Source organism: Lampetra planeri, chromosome 42 (genome assembly GCF_965212315.1).
Source record: "Lampetra planeri chromosome 42, kcLamPlan1.2.h2, whole genome shotgun sequence".
In the NCBI taxonomy this organism is placed as follows: Eukaryota; Metazoa; Chordata; class Hyperoartia; order Petromyzontiformes; family Petromyzontidae; genus Lampetra; species Lampetra planeri.
Window position 1 is genome coordinate 2910721 of NC_136148.1, and position 21686 is coordinate 2932406.

Consider the following 21686-nt stretch of genomic DNA (forward strand, 5'->3'; position numbering starts at 1 on the left):
TGAGTACCTGGTGCGGTGCGTAAAAAAACATCGCCACTCGGGAGTCAAAGGCGGCCGGGCCCGGTGCTGGCCACCAACCCCTTCACGTGCCGTGCCGGCCTGACGGCACTTGCCCCAAAAAAGTCCTTTTAGACTACACGGGGGGATCTTTGTCTTTGTTTCGGCGGTGGGGCGATGGCGATGACGGTGGCACCTGCTTGCCGGCGTCCTGCAGGCGGGCCGCGAGCGCCTGCGCGTCACCTTCGTGCCGCGACGCCGTCTCCCGCGCGACCTCCAGCTCCGCCTGGAGGCCGGAGCTCCGCTCGCGCTGCCGCTCCAGCTCCTCCCGAAGGGACGCGGTCGCCTCCGCCTCCGCCGCCAGCTGAAGGTGGAGGAACGAAAGCGCACGGACGGTGGCCGTGAAGGGTCACGTTTTGCCGAGGAGGCCGGATGTACTATGCACGTACGTATGTTTAAATTATTTAGCACCGTACGTAGCCAGCCACGACCGTCGCTGCCGAGTGTGGTGATGGTGGCGATAGTGGGAAGAGCACATGAATAAGAGGACCCAAACTAGAGACATATTAATTGTTGTGAAAAGTTAGTGTGCTTGGGCAGGACTGAAACTTCCCTAGATGAATGAACGATGTTATAGACGCTCGTGCTAAGTGCGGTTGGCGCTCACATTGGAGGACAGAGCGCTGATCTTGGCGACGCTGAGATTCTGGGTTTGAATCCAGGTAGCTGCCTGTGTTTAAACTGGGTCCTCAAGTGGAGTAAGTTGATGGTCTCACCAATGACTGCACCAATTTTTTTAATATATTCCGCCTAATTTGGCTAAATTCCCACTCTAAAAATAAATAAATATATGTTGGTTTGGATGCCATGCGACCAACGTTTTCTCAGTTGCAGGGTGCATAACAAAGTGTGGCTTCCTACTGTGTTAACCAGAGGTCACCTGGAGGAATCTCGGAGGTAGCTCTGTGGTATCCGCTTCTGCGTACCGTTCTCTAACACATGTGCGAGATGTGCGAGTGCGCGAGATGTGCGAGGTGAGTGCGTGCGTGAGATATGTCTGAGGTGAGTACGTGCGTGAGGTGAGTGCGTACGTGAGGTGAGTGCGTACGTGAGGTGAGGTGCGTGCGTGCGTAAGGTAGCGCGCGGACCTGCTGGTGCAGGGCGGAGAGCTGCTCACGCGTCTCCTCCAGCGCCGCCCCGCGTCGCGCCAGCTCGTCCTGCAGTCGCTCCGACTCGGCCAGCGCGGTGCGGCACGCGGACAGATCCCCCTCGAGGGCCTGCGCTCGCAGCCTGCGGGCGAGCCGTGACGGCGTCAACGCTCTCGCCGCCGTCGCCGTCGCCGTAGATTTAACAACACACAAAGGTGTGTGCAGGTGGAACGGAAGCTCAGACTTATCCCGAACACCAGCTCAAAAGAACTGAATTGTGTGGCCATCTTGTCAGTTAGACCACCGACTCGAAACAGTTGAGAAAGCCGTGGCCATCCCGAGCCAGCAGCAGTGAAACGGACATGACTGTAGACCAGTTTCATCATCATTGGGGCTCATCAATACAATGCAGTCACCAATGTTGACTGTTGCCGTATGCCTTGTCCACATGACAAAATAGTAACAAATTTATGTATTTTGAGTTGGTGTTCTCGTTAAGGCTGTTGTACACACCATACTGCACACTTTTTTGCGCTGTTAAATATATTTATTTCCATCCGCCATTCATTTTTCTGTTGCGATGGGTTTTCTCATCATTTACAGATTCGAGTCATCAACAGCCTCACTGATTTCTTGTTGCGATCGCTTCCTGATTCGGATCCCCAGCCGCAAAAGGTAAGGAAAGGGTGGGGATTGGGGCAGAGTGGGCAGAACGTAGCCCAGCAAAAGCCTCAAGGCTCGTGGAGTGTGGGGACACGGACCCATGCCACGGTGCCATTCCTGGGCCATTCCTAGGCTGTGGCAGCCAGTTCCCAGTGGTCATTGAAACAAGGCCCCGTGTGTGCGTGCGTATATGTAAGAGACTCAAATGAGCACCCGGTGCGGTGAGTCAACATCGCCACTTAGGGGTGACAAATATGACCGGGCGTGGTGCCGTGCCGGCCTTCGTAAGTACACGCTGACGGCACTTGCCCCAACAGTCTGTTCAGGCTACCGGGCGGGGGCGGGGGAATCTTTGTGAGAAATGGCGAGGCGCTAGACGGACGCGGTGGTCACCTCAGGGCCTGGGCCTCCTTCTGGCCGGTGGCGAGGCTCTCGAGGGCGGAGCGCAGCTCAGCCTGCAGGCGGCGCTGAGCCTTCTCGTGGCGCACGGCCTCGGCGACGCGCTCGCCCAGCTTGTCCTGCGCCGCCTGCAGGCCCGCCTCCATGAGCGCCCCGCGCTCCTGCTCGCGAGCCATCTCCTGAGCTGGGAGGGTCAGACAACGACGACGACAACGATAAAAACTTGATTCAAGATGGTGAAAAAAGAAAAGGCCTTTTTACCCTTTCCGGCGATAATACAGTAGGTGTTAGGGCCTTTCGCGACTAATATTGGGTTAGACATTGTATCACCACGGGTAATCAAGAGTTGATTTTGTTACATCTTTTATTCGGACTTCATGAATGAGCATTTTTGAGTTACGTTATGAATGCCTGCATGTGACGAATTAGCATGTTTTGTTTACGTGACAAACCTTACTAATTGGCTGTGTCGGGTGGTGGCGGGTTTAACGACACATTTATATTCACGCGATCTAACCAAAAAAAAAACCTCTATTATTAAGGTGTTGAGATGTTCGGACACCAAATAGGCACAAAGTGCAAGGCATCAAGTCTGCATTAATGACAGCTGCTTGTGGTGTAACATTGACCTTTAAACTGATTGGCCAACATCAGACCCCCCCTCTCCTTTCTGGCCTTGGCTCTCCACCAGTGTTAGACCAGAGAAAGGCAAAATGCAAACAGCACAAAGGCGATGCAAATATCAAATCATTAATAACTCGGGATGAGCAGCTATTTAACTTGACTCAACTTTGCTTGGTTTAATGCCTTGACGACGCTGACAAGTCAGTGCGTGGTGGCGTCCCGATCATTACCCGCACCTCCGATTATCCCGCAACCTCCGATTAGCACGGCTGGCTACGTACGGTGCTAAAGAAGTTCAAGGTACGTACACAAATGGTTTCCAACGGTCCCCCGCTGTTCGTGGCAAGCCTCTTGTCCGCTTCGGGTAAAAACAAGGCCTGGACCCAAGCAGCGTGTGCAGCATTCGCGTCGCAAGCGAGCTACTCACCCATCTCGCGGTTGAGGCGCTGCGCCGCCTGCAGCTCGGAGCGCGAGCGGTCGCCGGCTGCCTTGGCGGCCTCGCTGTCGGCACGGAGCCGGGCCGCCGTCGCCCGCAGGTCCTGCGACTCGGCCTGGCGGGCGAGCGCGTCGGCGTGCAGGCCCTCGGCCTCGGCGCGCCACCCCGCCGACTCGCGCTCGGCGCGGTCCGCGCGACACAGGGCCTCCTCCGTAGCCTGGCAAAGGGAAGCGGCGGCACGCGGAGAGACGAAGGTACCGTTGTTTAGTCGCGGCTGTCGCCCGTTTGAGCAAGTGCTGTTAGCGAGCACCTATTAAGGCTGGCACAGTGCAGAAGGGAGTGAGGTGTGGCCTTACCAACGCTCACCCGACCACGTTTGTCTTTTGTTGTTTGGCACGATGCCCAATGTTCCGCTTCCTGAAGAAGTAAAGTCTCATTCTTGCTATGTTACAGTTTTTAATGGTTAGCGACTGTGCTGGGCCTCCTCACCTTCTCCTTGTGAAGGCAGAGGTTGCGAGTGTTCACGACGTCCTCTTCCAGCACGAGGATTCTGGCCACCGCCTCGGACGCCTCCATCTCCAAGCCGTGAAGCCTGGCCTCTCGCCTGTCCGCCTCCCCAGCCAGGGAGTCTCTCTCATCGGTCGCCTGTGCCAGTTTGGCCCCTTGCTCCTCCAAGGCCTTTGTTCGGGCCTGCAGTTCAGCCTTCACCGATTCCAATTCCTGCCCATCGGAGACATCCATTTGTGAAGCAAAGACAGTGTTTGGCAAGTCAAATAAATGTTGGCACAAATCTGACACTCAAAGCACAAATCTGACACTCACACATTTGTGAAACGAAGACATGGTTACATGACATTTGGTCTTCATAGCAGGGACAATGGATCTCTCTGCTATGACGAAGTGCCATTTCCCAAAACGTCCCCTATTTTTATATATTTTTGTTCCTCTTGAGGCCTTAGTGTTGTTGACGAATGTGTTGAGTTCTTATTAGGCGTGCTTGTGCACCTCTGCCAATGCAGTATGACGCGAAAAATGTTGTTCAGCGTTATATGAAAAACGAAGGTGTCATCGCTGACGATAAGTGAGCATCGCGTACATCGAAAGGCTGCTGTCCTATTGACTGAAAAAAATGGTAATTGAAGACCGTAGTGCGACTAGTACTGCCGTTTATGGCGCCTTACCGGCCATCTTCCGATACGAAGCCAAGGCATGTTTGTCTCATTGCAACAGCTGTACCCATTCGTAAACGATCCCACGATCATCACACCTGTTGCCCCATTTCAGCTTCATTATTTGACGTCACCTGTGCCTACATAATCCCTGTCGACACCCTCTCAACACCGCACATGTCTCTCCACGTAAAAAAAAAAAAACTTTCAGCAGATCTGCCTTCACAGCAGCATTCGACTCGGTCGGCAAACTCCGCGCCGGCTTCGGACTTTTGGGTTCTCATCTGCGCGGCCGCGGGGGTTTTTCCGGTTGCGTTGGTCACCGTGAGCAGCTGGCGCGCACGCCCCTGCAGGGCTTCGTGCTCCGAGTCGGAGTGCGCGTGCGTCGCGCGGAACGCCTCCGCCGCCGTCCGCACCCGCAGCAGGTCCTCCTCGCACTCCGCCAGCTGGGGCCGCCGCCGGTGCCGTCCCCGGCGACAATGGAGGGGGGAGAGAGAGAGAGACGTTTGTTAGTTCCGTCCGTACGTAACGGCGGGCCGCTAGGACTCTCTTCACGACACACTCGATATGGAGGGAATCCGAGTGTGAACGTAGGACTCGTCCGATTGGAAACCGGCCAACTTGAGCTGCTGCCTCAAACTTGGACATAAAGGACTATTTGCGAATATGCAAATAGTTTTTTTGCTTAATAGTCATCTATCGAATGCCATACCGCTGATTAAATACCTAGTGCAAACGTAAGTTGGAAAGTGTTACATAACTGATAAGAAAGCATTATTTTTCATCCTCTGTTACCCCTAAATAAATAAATAACTAGATAGATAAATTGATCTACTCGCACACGTGGATTTTCTCCGGGTGCTCCGCTTTCCTCCCACATGTACTCAATAACAACTTAATACATAGAGGACCTCAGACCTTGGGCAACTGTTGATAGCGCCGGCTCACTGCCTGGCTGCCGTCCCGCTCGTCTGCTGTTCCACGCACCTCTGAGCCGTTCTCTCTCTCGACGAGGGCGAGCGAACACCGCGCGGTCACACGAGTTGAAATTCTTCCTTCACTCGCGATTTCTTTTCGACGCGTGAAAGCCGCGCAACAGCGGGCAGAGCCGGTGGGCGCCACACCCCCGCCCCCCCCCCCCCCGCCCCCGTACCTGCTGCTGGCTCTGCGCGAGGCTCTTGGAGAGCGCGATGGAAGCCGCGTCGCGCGCGCGCCCCACGTCCCGGCTCTCCGCTAGCTCGGCGCCGAGCACCTCGGCTCGCTCTCGCAGCGCCTGCGATCGCCGCTCGGCTCCGTCCAGCTCCGCCCGCGCTCGCTCCAGCTCCGCGCCCAGTCGCCGCTCCATGTCCCTGCCCCTGGCAAGCTGCGGAATCAACGCGGGGGCACGGGGCAAAGCGTTGCGACGCTTTCAAAGCGAGGTTGAAGAAAGCGTCGGTGCGACGACTCTGTCCGTCCGTGTCTGCTTAAGATAATCGTACGCGGTTGTATGCTTTTACGCCGTCGCTAACTCCGTGCCTGAACCATTAACGTTACCGTTCAGCGGGTCAGGGACTAGAGCAGCCCTGTTTAAGTTTAACGGCAGCCGTTTAAACGTTGAACTTCTATTGCACAGTACTAATCAGAGGTGCGGAACAAATATCAATAGAAAGTTCCGTGACTTTTTGTTTACAAAAGAAAAAAACGGAAACATTTATCAAAGGGTATCGCAAAACATGCCAAGGCGATAACGTCATTGTGTGTGCCACCATCTGGTTCCACAGCTTCAAGCGTACCGTTCATACTGCTAATTAAGTACTTTCAAGGACGAATGCAATTTCGAAAGCGTTCAGGAATCCACAGATATACACGATTCATCTTCCTCGTTTTCGTGTCAGCTTGTAAATATGCATCACCCGGAACGCATGCAATCTCGAGAGATATAGCAGGCGTCGAGGCTGGACAGCGCCTAGCAGTAGGCGGGCGCGGGGTCACGTTCACCAACCCACACTGATGACGACGGTTGAGGGGGGTGGGAGGGGGGGGCGAGTTGGTCGCACCTCAGTCCCGAGTCGCTCCCTCTCCTCCTCGAGCTGGGCGAGCCGCGCCTCCAGCAGCGCCGCTCGCTGAACGACGGTGCGCTGCTCGCGCAGAAGCTCGTCGGCGTCGGCGCGGGCCGCCCGCCCGTCCTCTTCCGCCGCCTCGAGTCGCCGGCGCAGCTGCGACGACTCGGCGTCGAGCGCGGAGAGCTCGGACGCTTTGCACGACGCCTGCCGATCGGGAGGACGGCGACGTCATCATTGTCACCGTCATCAAAATCGTCACAATCGTCACCGTCGTCATCGTACAATCATGATAGAACAAGTAAGAAACATCTTCTTGGTTCTTTCGGTAAAGTCACGTAGAATGGAAATAATAAAATAATAAATAATAAAACATAATAAAATAATTCTCACGACGTTTCGGCCACAACGCAAGTAGCCGTCCTCAGGTGGAGAACAGGTCTGTCGAGGAGACAGAGTCAGACTCACGCAGGTAGCAGTCTGACTCTGTTTCCTCGACAGACCTGTTCTCTACCTGAGGACGGCTGCTTGCGTTGTGGCCGAAACATCGTGAGAATTATTTTATTATGTTTTATTTTTATTATTGGTTTTATTTTTATTATTTTATTATTTCCATTCTACGTTACTTTACCGAAAGAACCAAGAAGATGAATCCCTGCACTCACGAAAGCTTTAAATCGAAATTTTAGTGAGAAACAGACCAATACAAAAAAAATATTGAATCAAATCAAGACAATAAACGATGACAATTCATCGCATCGCTTGCTGGGCGGCTCGACTCGCGCGCGCGCGTTCCCGCACGCTCTCCGCCTCTCTTGCCTGCTCCTCGGCTCTCCGCAGCCGCTCCCCGGTGGCCTCCAGCTCACGAGCCGCGGCCGCGGCCAGAGCCCTCGCGTCGGCGAGCTGCTCCGAGGCCTCATCCAGGCTGCCGCGAGTCGCCGACACCTCGGAACGCAGCTCGGCCACGCGCCGCTCACTCTGCTCCGTCTCGGTCGCGCGCTGGCGCCCCACCTCGTCCAGCGCCTCCCGCGAACGCCGCGAGGCCTCCTCTGCATCGCGCAGCTGGAGGGAGGGGGGGATCAGTGGTAGGGGGCGGGGGGGTCGGGGTGGGGAAGCAAGCGGGGAAGGCAGGAGTGCGACGATTCGTCAAGTTGACAATTGGCGTGCGTCGAAATTCACACGTGTCAGGTTCCAAATTCAACTGCGTCGCTATCACGGTCAATATCATCATCGTCTCAGTCACCGTCAATCTCTCCACAGGTTACCAATCTAATCCCAGATTAATTTCAAGATGCACCTAAACGACCGATCATCCCAGCTCGAATCCCTGCACAAGGCTCTGTGAGTCTCCAGCCACGGTGCGCGATGCACACTACGATCAGCAACCGCAGCAGAGCAGTGAGAAGGAATGGTAAGAGGGTGGGTAGAGAGTGGTGAGAGGTGAGAAAGCAGTGAGAGAGAGAGAGAGCGTCCCACCTTGTCCTCGCTCTCCGTCAGTCGCTGCTGAAGCTGTGCCACCGCTCGCCGCTCCTGGCTCAGCAGCTCGTCGAGCTCGGAGCAGCGCAATCGCGCGTCCTTCGCATCGCCACGGAGACGCGGCACCTCCTCCTGCAGCGCCAGCAGCTCCCGCTCGCGGCCCACGAGCTGCACGCACAAACACAGAGATCCCCCGTGTAGCCTTAACAGACTGTAGGAGCAAATGCTGTTAGCAAGCACCTATGAAGGCCGGAACGGTACACGAGGGGGTGGGTGGCCAGCACCACGCCCGACCGCCTTTGTCTCCCAAGTATCGATGTTTATTTACCGCACCAGGTACTCATTTGAGGCCGAGTCGACCTAGGGAAGGTCCATGACCAATTCAGATAATCATCACTGCTGTTGGCCGTGGGAGGGAATCAAACTCGGACCGCCGGGTTCATAGCGCAGCGCGCTGACCGCTACACTACCAAGCACACACACGCAGGTTGCAGTATTTGATCCGAGACCAGGAGCCACATAGCCCAGCTGACGACAAGGTATAGGCCAGGGGTCAGATAAAGTACAAAACGTTCCCTGTCAATCAAGGGAGGTTTTCACTGGCGGGGTTTTATTTAACAGGCCGAAGATCCTCCAAGCGGACTGACTCGCCACAGCAAGCAGTGGTAATGGTGGTGACATGTTAACTACCTCGCCTGGTATGCAGGAGGTCGCGGGTTCGATCCCGACCCTGACGCCTGCTGTATGTTTGGAGTTTGTATGCTCTCTCTCCCCGTGGTCGCGTGGATTTTTCTCCGGGTCCTCCGGTATTTCCCCTCCACATTTAGTACCAGGCGTGCGTTTAGAGTATTTGGCTGCTAGAAATGTCCATGTGATAAGCTATCATTTGTGATAGCTAGGTCGCTTCTTAAATAGAGCTGATCAGCTCAGTGGCCCTAACCTGGAACAATACACATTTATAAAATAGTAAAAACAATTAGAAACAAAAACTGATAAATAACACTCACTTAACGTTGATTACATTTCTTTTGGGGTGGTGGGGGGGGGGGAAATGTAATTTAGTTTCATATCGAGCACTGTGCTTTAAATTTCGATTTAAAGCTTTCGTGACTGCAGGGATTCATCTTCTTGGTTCTTTCGGTAAAGTCACGTAGAATGGAAATAATAAAATAATAAAAATAAAATAATTCTCACGACGAGAAGACAGAGTCTCGACAGACCTGTTCTCCACCTGAGGACGGCTGCTTGCGTTGTGGCCGAAACGTCGTGAGAATTATTTTATTATGTTTTATTTCTATTATTTTATTATTTCCATTCTACGTGACTTTACCGAAAGAACCAAGAAGATGAAACACTGTGCTTTAGTTCGACACATTACGAAACACGGGGCACCCCACGGGGCGGGCGGGCGAGCGAGCGAGCGTGCCGGCACCTCCTGCTGCGCTCCGCGGTGCTTCTCCTCGGCGATGTTCAGCTCCGTCTTGAGGCTCAGGATGAGTTGGTCCCGGTGGGAAACCTGCGATAGGGTGCGAGCGGCTCACGGTCACGCCGTACGGCACCGCGCGTGCGCGTGTTACAAAAGGCGGCGCCGTAGTGTGGTCGGTGAGTGCCGGCGAAGGCGCTTGCCCCCGACGCTCCGAAACGCGCCAGACGGGCGAACGTTGCCTTTGCGCTCGCGAGGCCTCCGCGCGCCGGCGGGAGCGTTGCCGCTCACCTCCTGCTGGGCGGTGCGGTGCTTCTCTCCCAGCAGCGTGAGCTCCATCCCCATGCGGTCGCGCTCGCCGCCCAAGCGCGCCACCTCGCGCGCGTGGCGCGCCATCTCCTCGCCCAGGCGACTCGCCTGGTCCTGCACCTGGCCCAGGACGCCCTCGCGGCCCTGCAGCTGTCGCGGGCCACAGCGATCGAGGGGGTTTCACGCCGCACGGCGCGGTGTGCGCGCGTGCGATCGCATGGCACGATCTCGCCCATTGGCGCTCTTGGACCGAGATGCACGTCGAAACGGCGTCCTTACGGGGCGGTCACGCTAAGCAGCGTCTGCCTGCATGTCAATCTCACAATCGGAATCTTTATTCGTGCTGGAGGAATCCGATGAGCAATAAAGCTCTTTTTCACAGATGCCCAGGAGGGGCGGGTCAGAATGTTACAACAACAAACAATACAAACACACAATAGGAGTTCAAGGTATAGGAAAGGTAAACAAATTTGCCGAGCCCATCCTGCTACTGCTACTCCCTGCCCCCGCCCCCCGGCTACGACCAGGCCTACCACTATTACTACCCCTACTCCTATCACTACCCCTATCACTACCCTTACCACTACCCCTACCCCTATTACAACCCCTATCACTCCCCCTACCACTATCACTACCCCTATCACAACCCCTATCACTACCCCTACCCCTATCACAACCCCTATCACTACCCCTATTACAACCCTATCACTACCCCTATCACTACCCCTATCACTACCCCTACCCCTATCACTACCCCTATCACAACCCCAACCCCTATCACTACCCTAACCCCTCTTTAACCTCTCCCGTCACTCCACCATCACTCGTAATAACAACAGCACCACTCTTTATCTCAACCACTATCATCTTGCGTGCAATTTTACAATTGCTGTAAAGCACCTTGGAATAAGGCGCTTTTTTTTTTATAAAAGATAAGACGCTGCTAGCCGCTGTAACGCTTAGCATGCCGACCTTGCAACCCAGAGGTCGCCTGTTCGACTCCATCTCCTGGCGGAGCGGCAGTCAAAACATTTTTTGGCAAGATTTTTAAATACCCCCCGGTCACTACCTCTGTCCTCCCAGCAGCGTAAACGGGCACACCGCAGTCGATGGGCAGGTGGCATGTGGTGGGGTAAGGTGTGGGCACTCCCACCTCTTTCAAAAGCTTTGGCCAGCGTGGGAGAGGAGGACTAAATGCCTTGTGGAGGTGTTCTCTAAAGCTCCCTCTAGTGGAGGCCCTTCTGCCAGCAGTGGCATTGGCAAGTAACTGCAGGGCTGCGCTTTTACCTTTCATGCAATTCTTATTTAACGATTGCACGACAGAATGTTGCTGCCCTACCTCCCTGTAGCAGACCTCGTGTCGCTTCTGAGCCTCTCCCAGGGCCTCCTGTAGCTGAAAGATCCTCTTGTCCTTCTGCTGGATCTGAGGACGTCACAGCCGGTGGTGGAACATAAACACACGGTTCACAATCGTTATCCGTGAGCGGAATATCCGGATGGATGGACGGATGAAGAAACAGATGAATGAAGAGCAGGGTGGAAAAATGTATGAATACATGAATGATTAGATGGATGAAGGACGAAATGGATGGATGAATACATTAATAGATAAATGAATAGACGATTGAACGGACAGATGATGAATTCATGGATGGATAAATTAAAAGACAAAATGAATGGCTTGATGCAGAAATGGATTGATGAATGGGTGGATGGATGAATTAATTAACTGAAAAACGAATAAATCAACGGATGGAACCTGCATCTGCAGCATGGGGTGTGTGGCGCACCTCTCCGCCGGAGGTCTTGTGCGCTTCCTCCAGGGCCGAGATGGTTCTCTCCAGTGCCTGCTGCAGGCGCGACACCTCCTGCTCCAGCTGACGGCTCCCGGCCACGGCCGCCTGCAGCCGAGAAACCTCCCCGGAGGCCTCGGCCGCCACCCGATGCGCCTTCTCCTCGGCCTTCGCCCGCTGGGGCCGCACGGGGAGAAAGGCCTCAACGTCACGACCCAGCGGAGGCGTCCCGCTCACGGGAGCCGCCAACTGGTCATCCTCCTTCTGCGCGCCAGAGGTCGCAACCGGGTACCCGATACCTGTACCCTACCCGATACCCGGCTACCCGTACCCGGCCGGGTACGGGTAGCCGTTTGCGACCCTGGTGCGGCCGGGTACGGGTAAGGAATCAAAACCCGTTTGCGACCTCTGCTGCGCGCACAGCTACTCGAAACGGATGCGCTCCCCAGGTGTGTCGCTCTCACCTGGCCATGGGGTGCGTCTCTCACCTGGCCGTGCTCCTCCTCGAAGTGAGCGCGAGCCTCGTCCCGCTCGCCCCTCAGGCGCCGAAGTTCGCCCTCGCGCTCCCGCACCGTGCCCTCCGCGCCGTCGAGCGCCGAGCGCAGCGCGGAAACCTCCCCCTCCAGGCGGCTCGTCTACGTGGCCAGACAGCCGCCGACAGCGCTGCTCAGCCATCGCGACACCACCGAAGCTCCCTCGACCGCGGCCCGCGCCCTATTGCCTGGCCTGTCCCAGTCACAGGCCCGTCCCCCATCACACTTCTACCTCGCACACGGCCGAAAAGTCAAATGTGAAGCCGACATTTCGGCAGTGCCAGCTTAGTGCTCCGACCACCAAAGCTACTGGGCCACCAACACCACCAAAGTCAGGCACGATCAATCCACTGCTGGATGAAGGCCTCCAAAAGCCTCTGCTGTTTCTCATGGTCCTGCGAAGTAACACAGAGCGCACCTGCTAGACGGGCCGATTTCATCACTCGAATCTCTGGCGTGGTTCCCACCTCTTGGCTGCCACTCCCGTCTCGTTAGTCTTGACTACCGGCTATTGTCCCTCCTCGTGCGGGCGTGTCCTGCCCAGGCCCACCGTCGACTCTTAACCGCGTCACCCCCGCGATTGGCCCGGCGATCCGAGGCACCGCGCCGTACCTCCTGGGCCAACGCCCTGCTTTGGGCTTCGGAGCCTCCCAGCTGCCCCGCCAGGTCACCCGCTTGGTCCTGGGCATCGCGTAAACCCATCCGCGCGGTACTCAGCTCCTGCCGCGTGTCCATCAACACCTGGTTGGACTCGGTGACCTGAGCAGTCGACGGGAGCCCGAAGCCAAAGCAAAACCGAGAATGAAATTTAGTCCCATGATCATCATCGTCGTCGTCGTCATCATCATCATAAGTAGCGACAGTTGCAATTGTGTACTTTTACAACAGTTACATGATAAATAACACAATAACATATGAATGTAATATTAACATTTACCGCATTCTGAAAGTACGCCGTACCTCAAGCGTTGGAGTCATTTTGGAAAAAGAGTGTTTGGGAATCAGGAGAATACGGCATTGCTGTGAAGGGGCTGCCTTCCAGACGATGATTATAAATGAACAGACTGCTTAAAAGTGGCAAGAGATGTCTTCTGGAAGATTATTGTGAATGGCTACTAATGTTTTCTGTTCGCTGGGTGGTCATGTATTGCTATGGAGAACAGTCTTCCTGAAGATGATTCTAAGCGACTACATTTTTAAAGAGTTTTCTGGAAGGAAAATATGTTCTCTGCATCAAAAAAAAAAGCATCTTATCAAATCGCAAGCACATTGTGTTATTCACGCAATTGTTATAGTGCAAGGCTATCAGGAAGGGGCTATGTTTCACATACATAGTCTGGAGTAATTAAGGATACGAAAGGTAAGAAAATAACAAAAAACTATTTTATCTTACCAGGTAATGCCCACTGAGTTATTAGCTTCTCTTTCAGAAGCGGCTTGACCACAAATGATAGCTCAACAAAGTGGCTTATCACCCCGTGGAAATTGAAAGCAGCCAAAAACAAAAGTGGTGAACAAACGGTCGAGAGGACCACGAAGCCGTCTTGGAAACACGCGGCACGAACTCCGAGCGCGGTGATTTGAGCTTCAAAACGGCGCGGAAACAACTCATGGGATTCGAGCAACGTTCCCAGAAAACACCGGATCGGCGACCCCCCCCCCCCGCCGCCGCCGCGCTGTCCCGGCTGCGATCTGTCACTGGGAAAAAAATGGCAGTGCTTAACCGGAACCGCACAAACCACGGAAGATGCGGGCGGATACCTGATGCGCGAGTGCCGAATCAAAGACGTTACCCCCTTGTACGCGGCTGCGAACACCAAACCGTGGACCGTATAATTTCACACCGCCCCAAAATATAAGTGTGCAGGTGTTGGTGTATCTGCAATTCACCACCTCTCAAAAAGAAACTGAACGGCCACAAAATCACAAACTGAATCTCTCATCATAGTTTGCTCATCACTGGCCGTACAAAAATCGTCGTCGTGACTGCGGAGGAGACTCGCGGAACTCGCCTGACTCCGTGCCTCCGAGAGCTCGTCCACGAGTTCCCTGTGCCGCGACTTCAGCTGGCGCACGTCGCCCTCCAGCCTCGCGATCTGTGAGGGCAAGAGCCAAGGCACGAATCGGCACGAGCCTGACGTTCCTTATGAACGTTTCCCAGCAAAAAGTCAGAAGACGTGAATGCATCAGCTCTGTCCATCCGTCTGTGATGTGCGGCTATGATAACGCGCGTAAAGTTGAGACAATCTCAATTTGAATTTAGTTTAAAGTTGCGTTGTTATTCGGGACTTGAACTGTTGATAATTCATCCAAATTTATCAAAACGTTTGCCCATAACTGATGAAAACCTGACGGCCAACCGCCGACTTCCACAGTGGTGGCATCTTATTCGGCAATGGAATGAAGCTCCCAGGACGTGCAGCGGAACGTCGGACAATACACGGTACAACCCGGAACCGCGTCGGAGAGCTGCACTGGGTTCCATCCTCTCACCTCCGTGGTCAGGACCTCCCGCTCGCTATCCCACGTGACCCGCTGTGCCTCCAGCCTGGCCTGCAGGCGGACCGTCTCCTCCAGAGCCCCACGGTGGAGCTCACTCACACGGGCCACCTCCGCCTCTGGCCTCGACAGCGCCTGCACCGCAGGAATTACAATCATCATTACTGCTGGGTGAAGGCTTCTTGCAAGCCGTCATCATCTTTCACGGTGTAACAACAGCGATGTAACAATCCACCCCAGCACCGACACACAATCTAGATTTTAAATCTAAGATTGAAAACTAATTTCTTTGAAACTGATTTTTGTGTTTGGTTTGTTGTCCTCACCCGCAACTCCGATAAGCACGGTTGGCTACGTACGGTGCGAAAGTTCAACATACATACAGTGCATACACCGGCTGAATTCATTGCTTCATCTCCTCGGTGGACATCCACTCGGACGTGTTTCATTCCGTGACGGCCACTCCGTCACTATTCCTGACCATCGGCCGTCATCCCCTCTGGCCATGACATTGTCCTACCCAAACCCACTTTATTATAATTTATAGGCTGAGTAGCACAAATCCGACAAAAAAATGAACACGTCGCATGAACATTAATGCATAAACACAGAGATGAAATGACAATTATCCCAGAAATATATAATGAACTCAATATCAAGCAGAGATGGCATGAAATACCATGACCTGCCATAAATACATGTTTATAAATGTGGAGACAAAAACCGGAGGACCTGGAGAAAAAAAAACACATGACCAACGGGACAACACGCAAAGTTCAAATACACAGCAGGCAGGCGTCAGGGATTAGGTTCAAACTCACGACCTTCTTCATACCAGGCGAGCGAGTTAACATCTCGTCACCGTGGCACCCCGGTGTACCCACCCTTATTCGGGTAAATCCCGAAAGGTAACACAACTTTACACCAAAGACTGAATCGTACTGGAGCGTCTTCCCGAGCGTTCGAGTACGGCACGGCGGCAAGTGGCGGCCTACCTGCCGCGCCGGCAAGCTCGGCTGACCGGACAGGCGCGCCACCTCTTTGCGCAGGCACACGATCGTCTCCTCCCTGGACGCCAGGCGGGTCCTCATCTCCTCCAGCTCCGAGTCACGCCTGCGCACGCGGAGAGGGGGCGGCCGCCATCAGGATCCCATCGTCATCATCCTTCGGCCGGTGCGAAGTACTTCGTGGTAGAATTCTGACCCCGGGGTCTGTATACGATCATTTAAACCCCCCCCCAAACCTTGGCCCTCCGTCCCCCCCCCCCCCCCCCTTGCCCCCCCCACCCCCTTGCCCCCCCCGCCTTACTCCTGCCCCCCACGATAATGTAATCCCCCCAGCGAGTTTGGGCAATTTTTCTTCCTCCTGAACATCTGCGAAAAAGAGTCATATAGCTCATCGGATTCCGCCAGTATAAATACACATTCTGTCGCACCTGCAATGATGTTGTGTGTGAGCCTATTATCCTTGTACCTTACGACATACACAATCCAATTGAAACGGTGTTGTAAGAACCCTTGGGCAGACACCCTAAACCCAACTCTAATATAATGCATGCTATTCTGACCCAGAGGGGATTTACTTTACCATGGATGGGGAAGAGGGGTGATATTGCCATAATAGAAATTGTACCACGGGGTTGAAATTATATACACCCTTCTTCTCCGTATGGCTGGGGAAGTAGTTGTAGTTTAATGTCGAGGTTAGCAATCCATTCAATGGCTTCAGATGAGGCAGAGTGAGTGGTCGCGATGCCACCGTGCATGGATCTCCCAGGGCCACGAGTTCGGAAGGTGGGGCGATCGTCTGAGTTGAGTGGTGGCCACAGTCACCATTTGTACTGCTCCTCACGCTCCACTTGTGGAGCAAGTGGCCGCATCGTCTACCCTGGCCGTGTCCTCAAGCGGTCGAGGGTTGTCCAAGTTTTCCGTGGAAGGTCGAACCCTGGGACTTCACCACTCGGGGTCAGTTACCAGGTTTTTGGGTGACATTTGCGTTCAACGAGGAGTTACGCCATCCAGAATTAGAGCTGTCATCGGTTTGTAAGGCTTGGAGTGATTTTTTTTATACTATTTTCATACCAGGTAAGGCCCACTGAGCTATACAGCTCTCTTTCAGAAGTGACCTGGCCACAAATGATAGCTCAACGAAATGGCTTTCTAAAACACACATCGATTTTAGAAACCCGGAGAAAAATCCACACGACCAGGCGAAGAACGTGCAAAACTCCAATTATATTATTACAGGCGTTAGGGTCGGGATCGAACCCACGACCTCCTGTATACCAGACGAGGCAGTTAACATCTCGCCACCGCGGCGAGATGTTAACTACCTCGTAGGGGCTGCGGGATTTCAGACGAGTTGCATGGACTCACCCCCATCGCTGAGTGTTTCGAGCCGATGAAGGCCACAGATCAGACACCCCCAGCTTGCCGAGCAGGGGCCCCTCCCTCTCCTCCTCCTCCAGCCGCTGGTGTCGCCACGCCAACTGCGAGCGCAGGTCCTGCCAGGAGGCGACGGGACACACCGAGATGTATAACGGAGAAAGAAAACAACACGGAAACACTCGCTCCAGGCTGCGCTGCCTAGGACACCTAGCCTGGCACAAATGGCACCGTGGGCTCGGGAATCATCGCCCTCACAAGACTTGACGGAATGCGCCGAGATGATGACGTCAGCGATCATGACGGACGCTAATAACTGTTTGGAAAGTCGATGGGATGGACTGAAAATGCTTATCTCCACCTATGTTCGGTCAATGACATGAGTACGGGACCAAGTGAATGATCATTCGTAATGAGCACTTCAATACACGTGGTGAAAGATTCTATCCAATTACAGACAGTTCTGAACAGTGTTTTTCGATTTAAAGCTTTCGTGACTGCAGGGATTCATCTCCTTGGTTCTTTCGGTAAAGTCACGTAGAATGGAAATAAAAAAATAAAAAAATGAAACATAACATTTTTATTTTTCGATTTAAAGCTTTCATGACTGCAGGGATTCATCTTCTTGGTTCTTTCGGTAAAGTCACGTAGAATGGAAATAATAAAATAATAAAAATAAAACATAATAAAATACAATTCTCACGACGTTTCGGCCACAACGCAAGCAGCCGTCCACAGGTGAAGAACAGGTCTGTCGAGAAGACAGAATCTGAAACGTCGTGAGAATTATTTTATTATGTTTAATTTGTATTATTTTATTATTTCCATTCTACGTGACTTTACCGAAAGAACCAAGAAGATGAGTTCTGAACAGGACGTGCTACTGTAATCAACAAACTGCAGCGGTGGTCGTTTCAAAGAGATTTTCGCCGGCCAACTTAGACGAACGGATTTAGCTTCCAACAAGCCGCGTGAACTCTCCGACTTCACGTGAAAGTGCACTGCACAATCTTGGCCGGCCGTATCTTGCGATTGGTGTGGACGTGCATCTAGTATGCGGACGTACATTTACCATGACCTCCAGGTTCCTGTTATCGGTGGCGAGCCTCTCCGCTTCCTGCTGGTTCTCCGTGGCCCTCTCGATCGCCTCCTGTGTGACGACGAAAGCCTGCCGTCAACCCTAAGTGCACCCGCGCAATGCGCCATCTTCACACGCGCGTTGGGTGCGACAATCACCGCTCATCCATCGTTTTGCCTTTTCCCCCCAACTTCGTTCCGGTTGTGCTGTCGGCGCCACGTCACGAGACCAAGAATCCGTTCGGCAATATCGCATGCACATGGAAGTGGATATCAAAGAGAGCTACTTCTGACCTTCTCTCAAGCAATCCCTGGTCCATTGAGAGTAATATTAGTCGCATGATAGTCAAGTCCATATTATTCATTCTCAGGTCAGAACCATATCTAATGCTATGGGAGGTTTCTTGAGTGCAGTTTTTGATTGCCGGGCTAAGGTTCACTCAAACCACTGGAGAACCTCACTAAATCCCAGTCAGCTGCTGGGTACAAACACAGGACCTCTGCGGTGCCAGCTCAGCACTCCGACCAGAGCCACCTGGCCAACTAGGCGATTTACTGATTTTATTTGGTGGTAGGGTGACGCAGTGGTACCACACTTGCACCTCACAGCAAGAAGGCTTGGGTTCGATTTACAACTCGGGTACCTTTCTGTGTAGAACTTGTATTATTCTTCCCCTGTTTTCAAGCCACTCCACCCTCTCCACCATCTCGAGCCACTCCACCCTCTCCACCCTCTCCAACCACTCCACCCTCCCCACCCACTCCACCCACTCCAACCACTCCACCCACTCCACCCTCTCCACCCACTCCACCCTCTCCAACCACTCCACCCTCTCCACCCACTCCACCCTCTCCACCCACTCCACCCTCTCCACCCTCTCCACCCACTCCACCCTCTCCAACCACTCCACCCTCTCCACCCACTCCACCCTCTCCAACCACTCCACCCTCTCCACCATCTCCACCTTCTCCAACCACTCCACCCACTCCACCCACTCCATCCTCTCCACCCACTCCACCCTCCCCACCCTCTCCACCCACTCCACCCACTCCACCCTCTCCACTCTCTCCACCTTCTCCACCCTCTCCACCCACTCCACCTTCTCCACCCTCTCCACCCTCTCCAATCACTCCACCCTTTCCAATCACTCCACCCTCTCCACCTTCTCCACCCTCTCCAATCACTCCACCCTCTCCACCCTCTCCACCCTCTCCAATCACTCCACCCACTCCACCCTCTCCACCCTCTCCACCTTCTCCACCCTCTCCAATCACTCCACCCACTCCACCCTCTCCACCCTCTCCACCTTCTCCACCCACTCCAATCACTCCACCCTCTCCACCCACTCCACCCTCTCCACCCTCTCCACCCTCTCCACCCTCTCCAATCACTCCACCCTCTCCCTCTCCAACCACTCCACCCTCTCCAACCACTCCACCATCTCCACCCACTCCACCCTCTCCAACCACTCCACCCTCTGCACCACAGTGCGCCCGCGCGTCACCTGGAGGTTGTGGTGGCCCCGCTGGTGGCGCTCGGACAGGCGCTCCACCCTGGCGCTCGCCTCCCTCTCCGCGTCCTCCGCCGCCTCCAGCAGCAGCTCGTTCTGCTCCTCCAGGTCACCCACGTACGAGCGCAGCAGCCGCTCCCGCATCTTGGGGTGACCCCCCCACCAACCAACCACGCAAGGTAGGACGTCATTGATTTACTCGCTCACTCGGCTAATTACTTTATTCAGAATAAAAAATATTTGTTTATATTGGAGAAATCCGATGAGCCATGAAGCTCTTTTTTTTCGCAGATATCCAGTAGGGGCAGGTCACCTGGCTCCCTGGCTCATTAATACACCGGCTCATTCATTCATTGCTGCATTCTCACCGGCTTATTCATTCACTTGCATTTATTCACTCACTGGCTCATTCACTCACTCACCAGCCCATGCGCTCACGCCTTTAATCACCTCATTCATTCACTCACAGGCTCATTCATTCACAATATGAAATCATTCCTTTATTAACTGCCTCATTACTTCATTCATTCAATGCCTCATTCATTAATTCACTGGCCCATGTATGTATTCACTCGCTGGGTCATTAATTAATTGAGGTGAGCAACACTCGCTCACGCATCTGGATAGGCAGGTGGCTTATTAATTCACCATCTTGACGGCTCGCTCACTCAGTCACTCAATCGTTAAACTTCTTCATTAACCTGTTCATTAATTGGCTCGTCTGCTCACTCCGCCGCTCATTCATTCACTAAAATGGCAATGCATTAATTGACCCAATCCCACACCTATTTAGTAACCTGTTCATTCAAATGGCTCTTCGGTTCACTCACTGGCTCATTCAATTACTCAGTGGCCCATCATTCATTCATTCATTGACCCACTCTCTCGCCTATTCAGTTATGCGGTAAATTCAAATGGCTCTTTGGCTCACTCCTCCGCTCATTCATTCACTCAATGCCACATCATTCATTCATAGACCCACTCGCACGCCTACTCAGTCAACCGGTTAATTCAAATGGCTCTTTGGCTCACCCACTGCCTCATTCACTCAATGGCACATTAATTCATTCAAAGACCCACTCGCACGCCTATTCAGTCAACCGGTTAATTCAAATGGCTGTTTGGCTCACCAACTGCCTCATTTATTCACTCAATGGCCCATCATTAATTAATTCATTGACCCACTCGCTCGCCTATTCAGTCAACTGGTTAATTCAAATGGCTCTCCGGCTCACTCACTCCCTCATTAATTCACTCAATGGCCCATCATTCATTCATGCATTGACCCAGTCACACGTCTATTCAGTCAACCGGTGAATTCAAATATCTCTCCGGCTGACTTCCCCCGCTCATTAATTCATTCAATGCCCCATCATTCATTCATAGACCCACTCACACGCCCACTCCGTCAACCCATCAATCGAACCGTCCTCGACTTCCCCAATGCTTCATCCATTCATTCACCAAATCCCTCGCCCACCCAACTCACTCAATCACCGACGACATCAATCCGAGCCCCAGCTCACCCTGAGCGTGTCCTGCCCCGCCAGCTCCGCCTCTTCGAGCCTCCGCAGCTTCGCCTCGTACAGCTGCCGTACCTCGGCGAGCAGAGCTCTGGTCTCGTCTCTACGCGCCACTCCTCCTCCTCCTCGCCCGGCCTCCCCCCCCGTGCATTCGACCGCCAGACTCGGCCCGCCAAGCCTCGTGGCGAGCCGTGTCCCGACGCCGGCTGGCAACTCTCCCGCCGCGCGGAGCCCATTTGCGCGCCCAGGAATCATCGTCGGCGTCGTCGTCCAAGCGAGCAGCCCCAACGCAACCAACGCCTGTGCTCGCTTAAACTTTTACGAACGATTTTGAATGTGGCGCGATGTCCATTCGTAACGCATGCCACGGGTACGGGCGCTGCACTGCTAGAAGTACATCAGCTAAGCTGTAACGCCGCTGTGTTATTGATTAACTTTAGCGGCCACTGCTGTGGTGGTGGTGATGATGACGTTTGTCACCGCTTTGCCAGCAGCCTTTCCGAAGCGGACCGTTTGGATTCCCGCTTCGCGTTTCGTAAATGCCCCCTTTGTTTTGTTTGCTGGCCACACCCCCACCCTCTCGGCCACCGTTCGTGGCTTGTATGGGGCGGGAGGGCTTTGGAGGGGAGGGGGGGCGACTTTCCCGCGATGCTATTGGTCCGTTTTGGTGCGTCACGTGGGTT

The 21686-nt window shown here is 53.9% G+C and overlaps 2 protein-coding genes across 2 annotated transcripts in view; one reads left to right on the top strand and one right to left on the bottom strand.

Moving 5' to 3' along the window:
- LOC144732229 (uncharacterized) overlaps positions 1-21569 on the bottom strand; it is a 41201-nt gene extending 19632 nt beyond the window's left edge. Inside the window, exons 1-23 of the mRNA XM_078613628.1 lie at positions 21007-21569; positions 19475-19624; positions 17959-18042; positions 16884-17011; positions 15504-15621; positions 14503-14643; positions 14022-14105; positions 12622-12768; positions 11965-12111; positions 11474-11653; positions 11023-11106; positions 9666-9833; positions 9384-9467; positions 7952-8119; positions 7295-7537; positions 6473-6682; positions 5590-5799; positions 4760-4882; positions 3757-3987; positions 3259-3484; positions 2202-2391; positions 1146-1287; positions 194-361 (exon numbers count right to left, since the gene is read on the bottom strand). Of these exons, the coding sequence (XP_078469754.1) occupies positions 194-361; positions 1146-1287; positions 2202-2391; positions 3259-3484; positions 3757-3987; positions 4760-4882; positions 5590-5799; positions 6473-6682; positions 7295-7537; positions 7952-8119; positions 9384-9467; positions 9666-9833; positions 11023-11106; positions 11474-11653; positions 11965-12111; positions 12622-12768; positions 14022-14105; positions 14503-14643; positions 15504-15621; positions 16884-17011; positions 17959-18042; positions 19475-19624; positions 21007-21258 (3678 nt within the window). The 5' untranslated portion in view covers positions 21259-21569. The remainder of the gene's footprint in view (positions 1-193; positions 362-1145; positions 1288-2201; positions 2392-3258; positions 3485-3756; positions 3988-4759; positions 4883-5589; positions 5800-6472; positions 6683-7294; positions 7538-7951; positions 8120-9383; positions 9468-9665; positions 9834-11022; positions 11107-11473; positions 11654-11964; positions 12112-12621; positions 12769-14021; positions 14106-14502; positions 14644-15503; positions 15622-16883; positions 17012-17958; positions 18043-19474; positions 19625-21006) is intronic.
- The window catches only part of RBIS (ribosomal biogenesis factor), a 575724-nt gene that overhangs the window by 510545 nt on the left and 43493 nt on the right, over positions 1-21686 (top strand). The window lies entirely within an intron of this gene.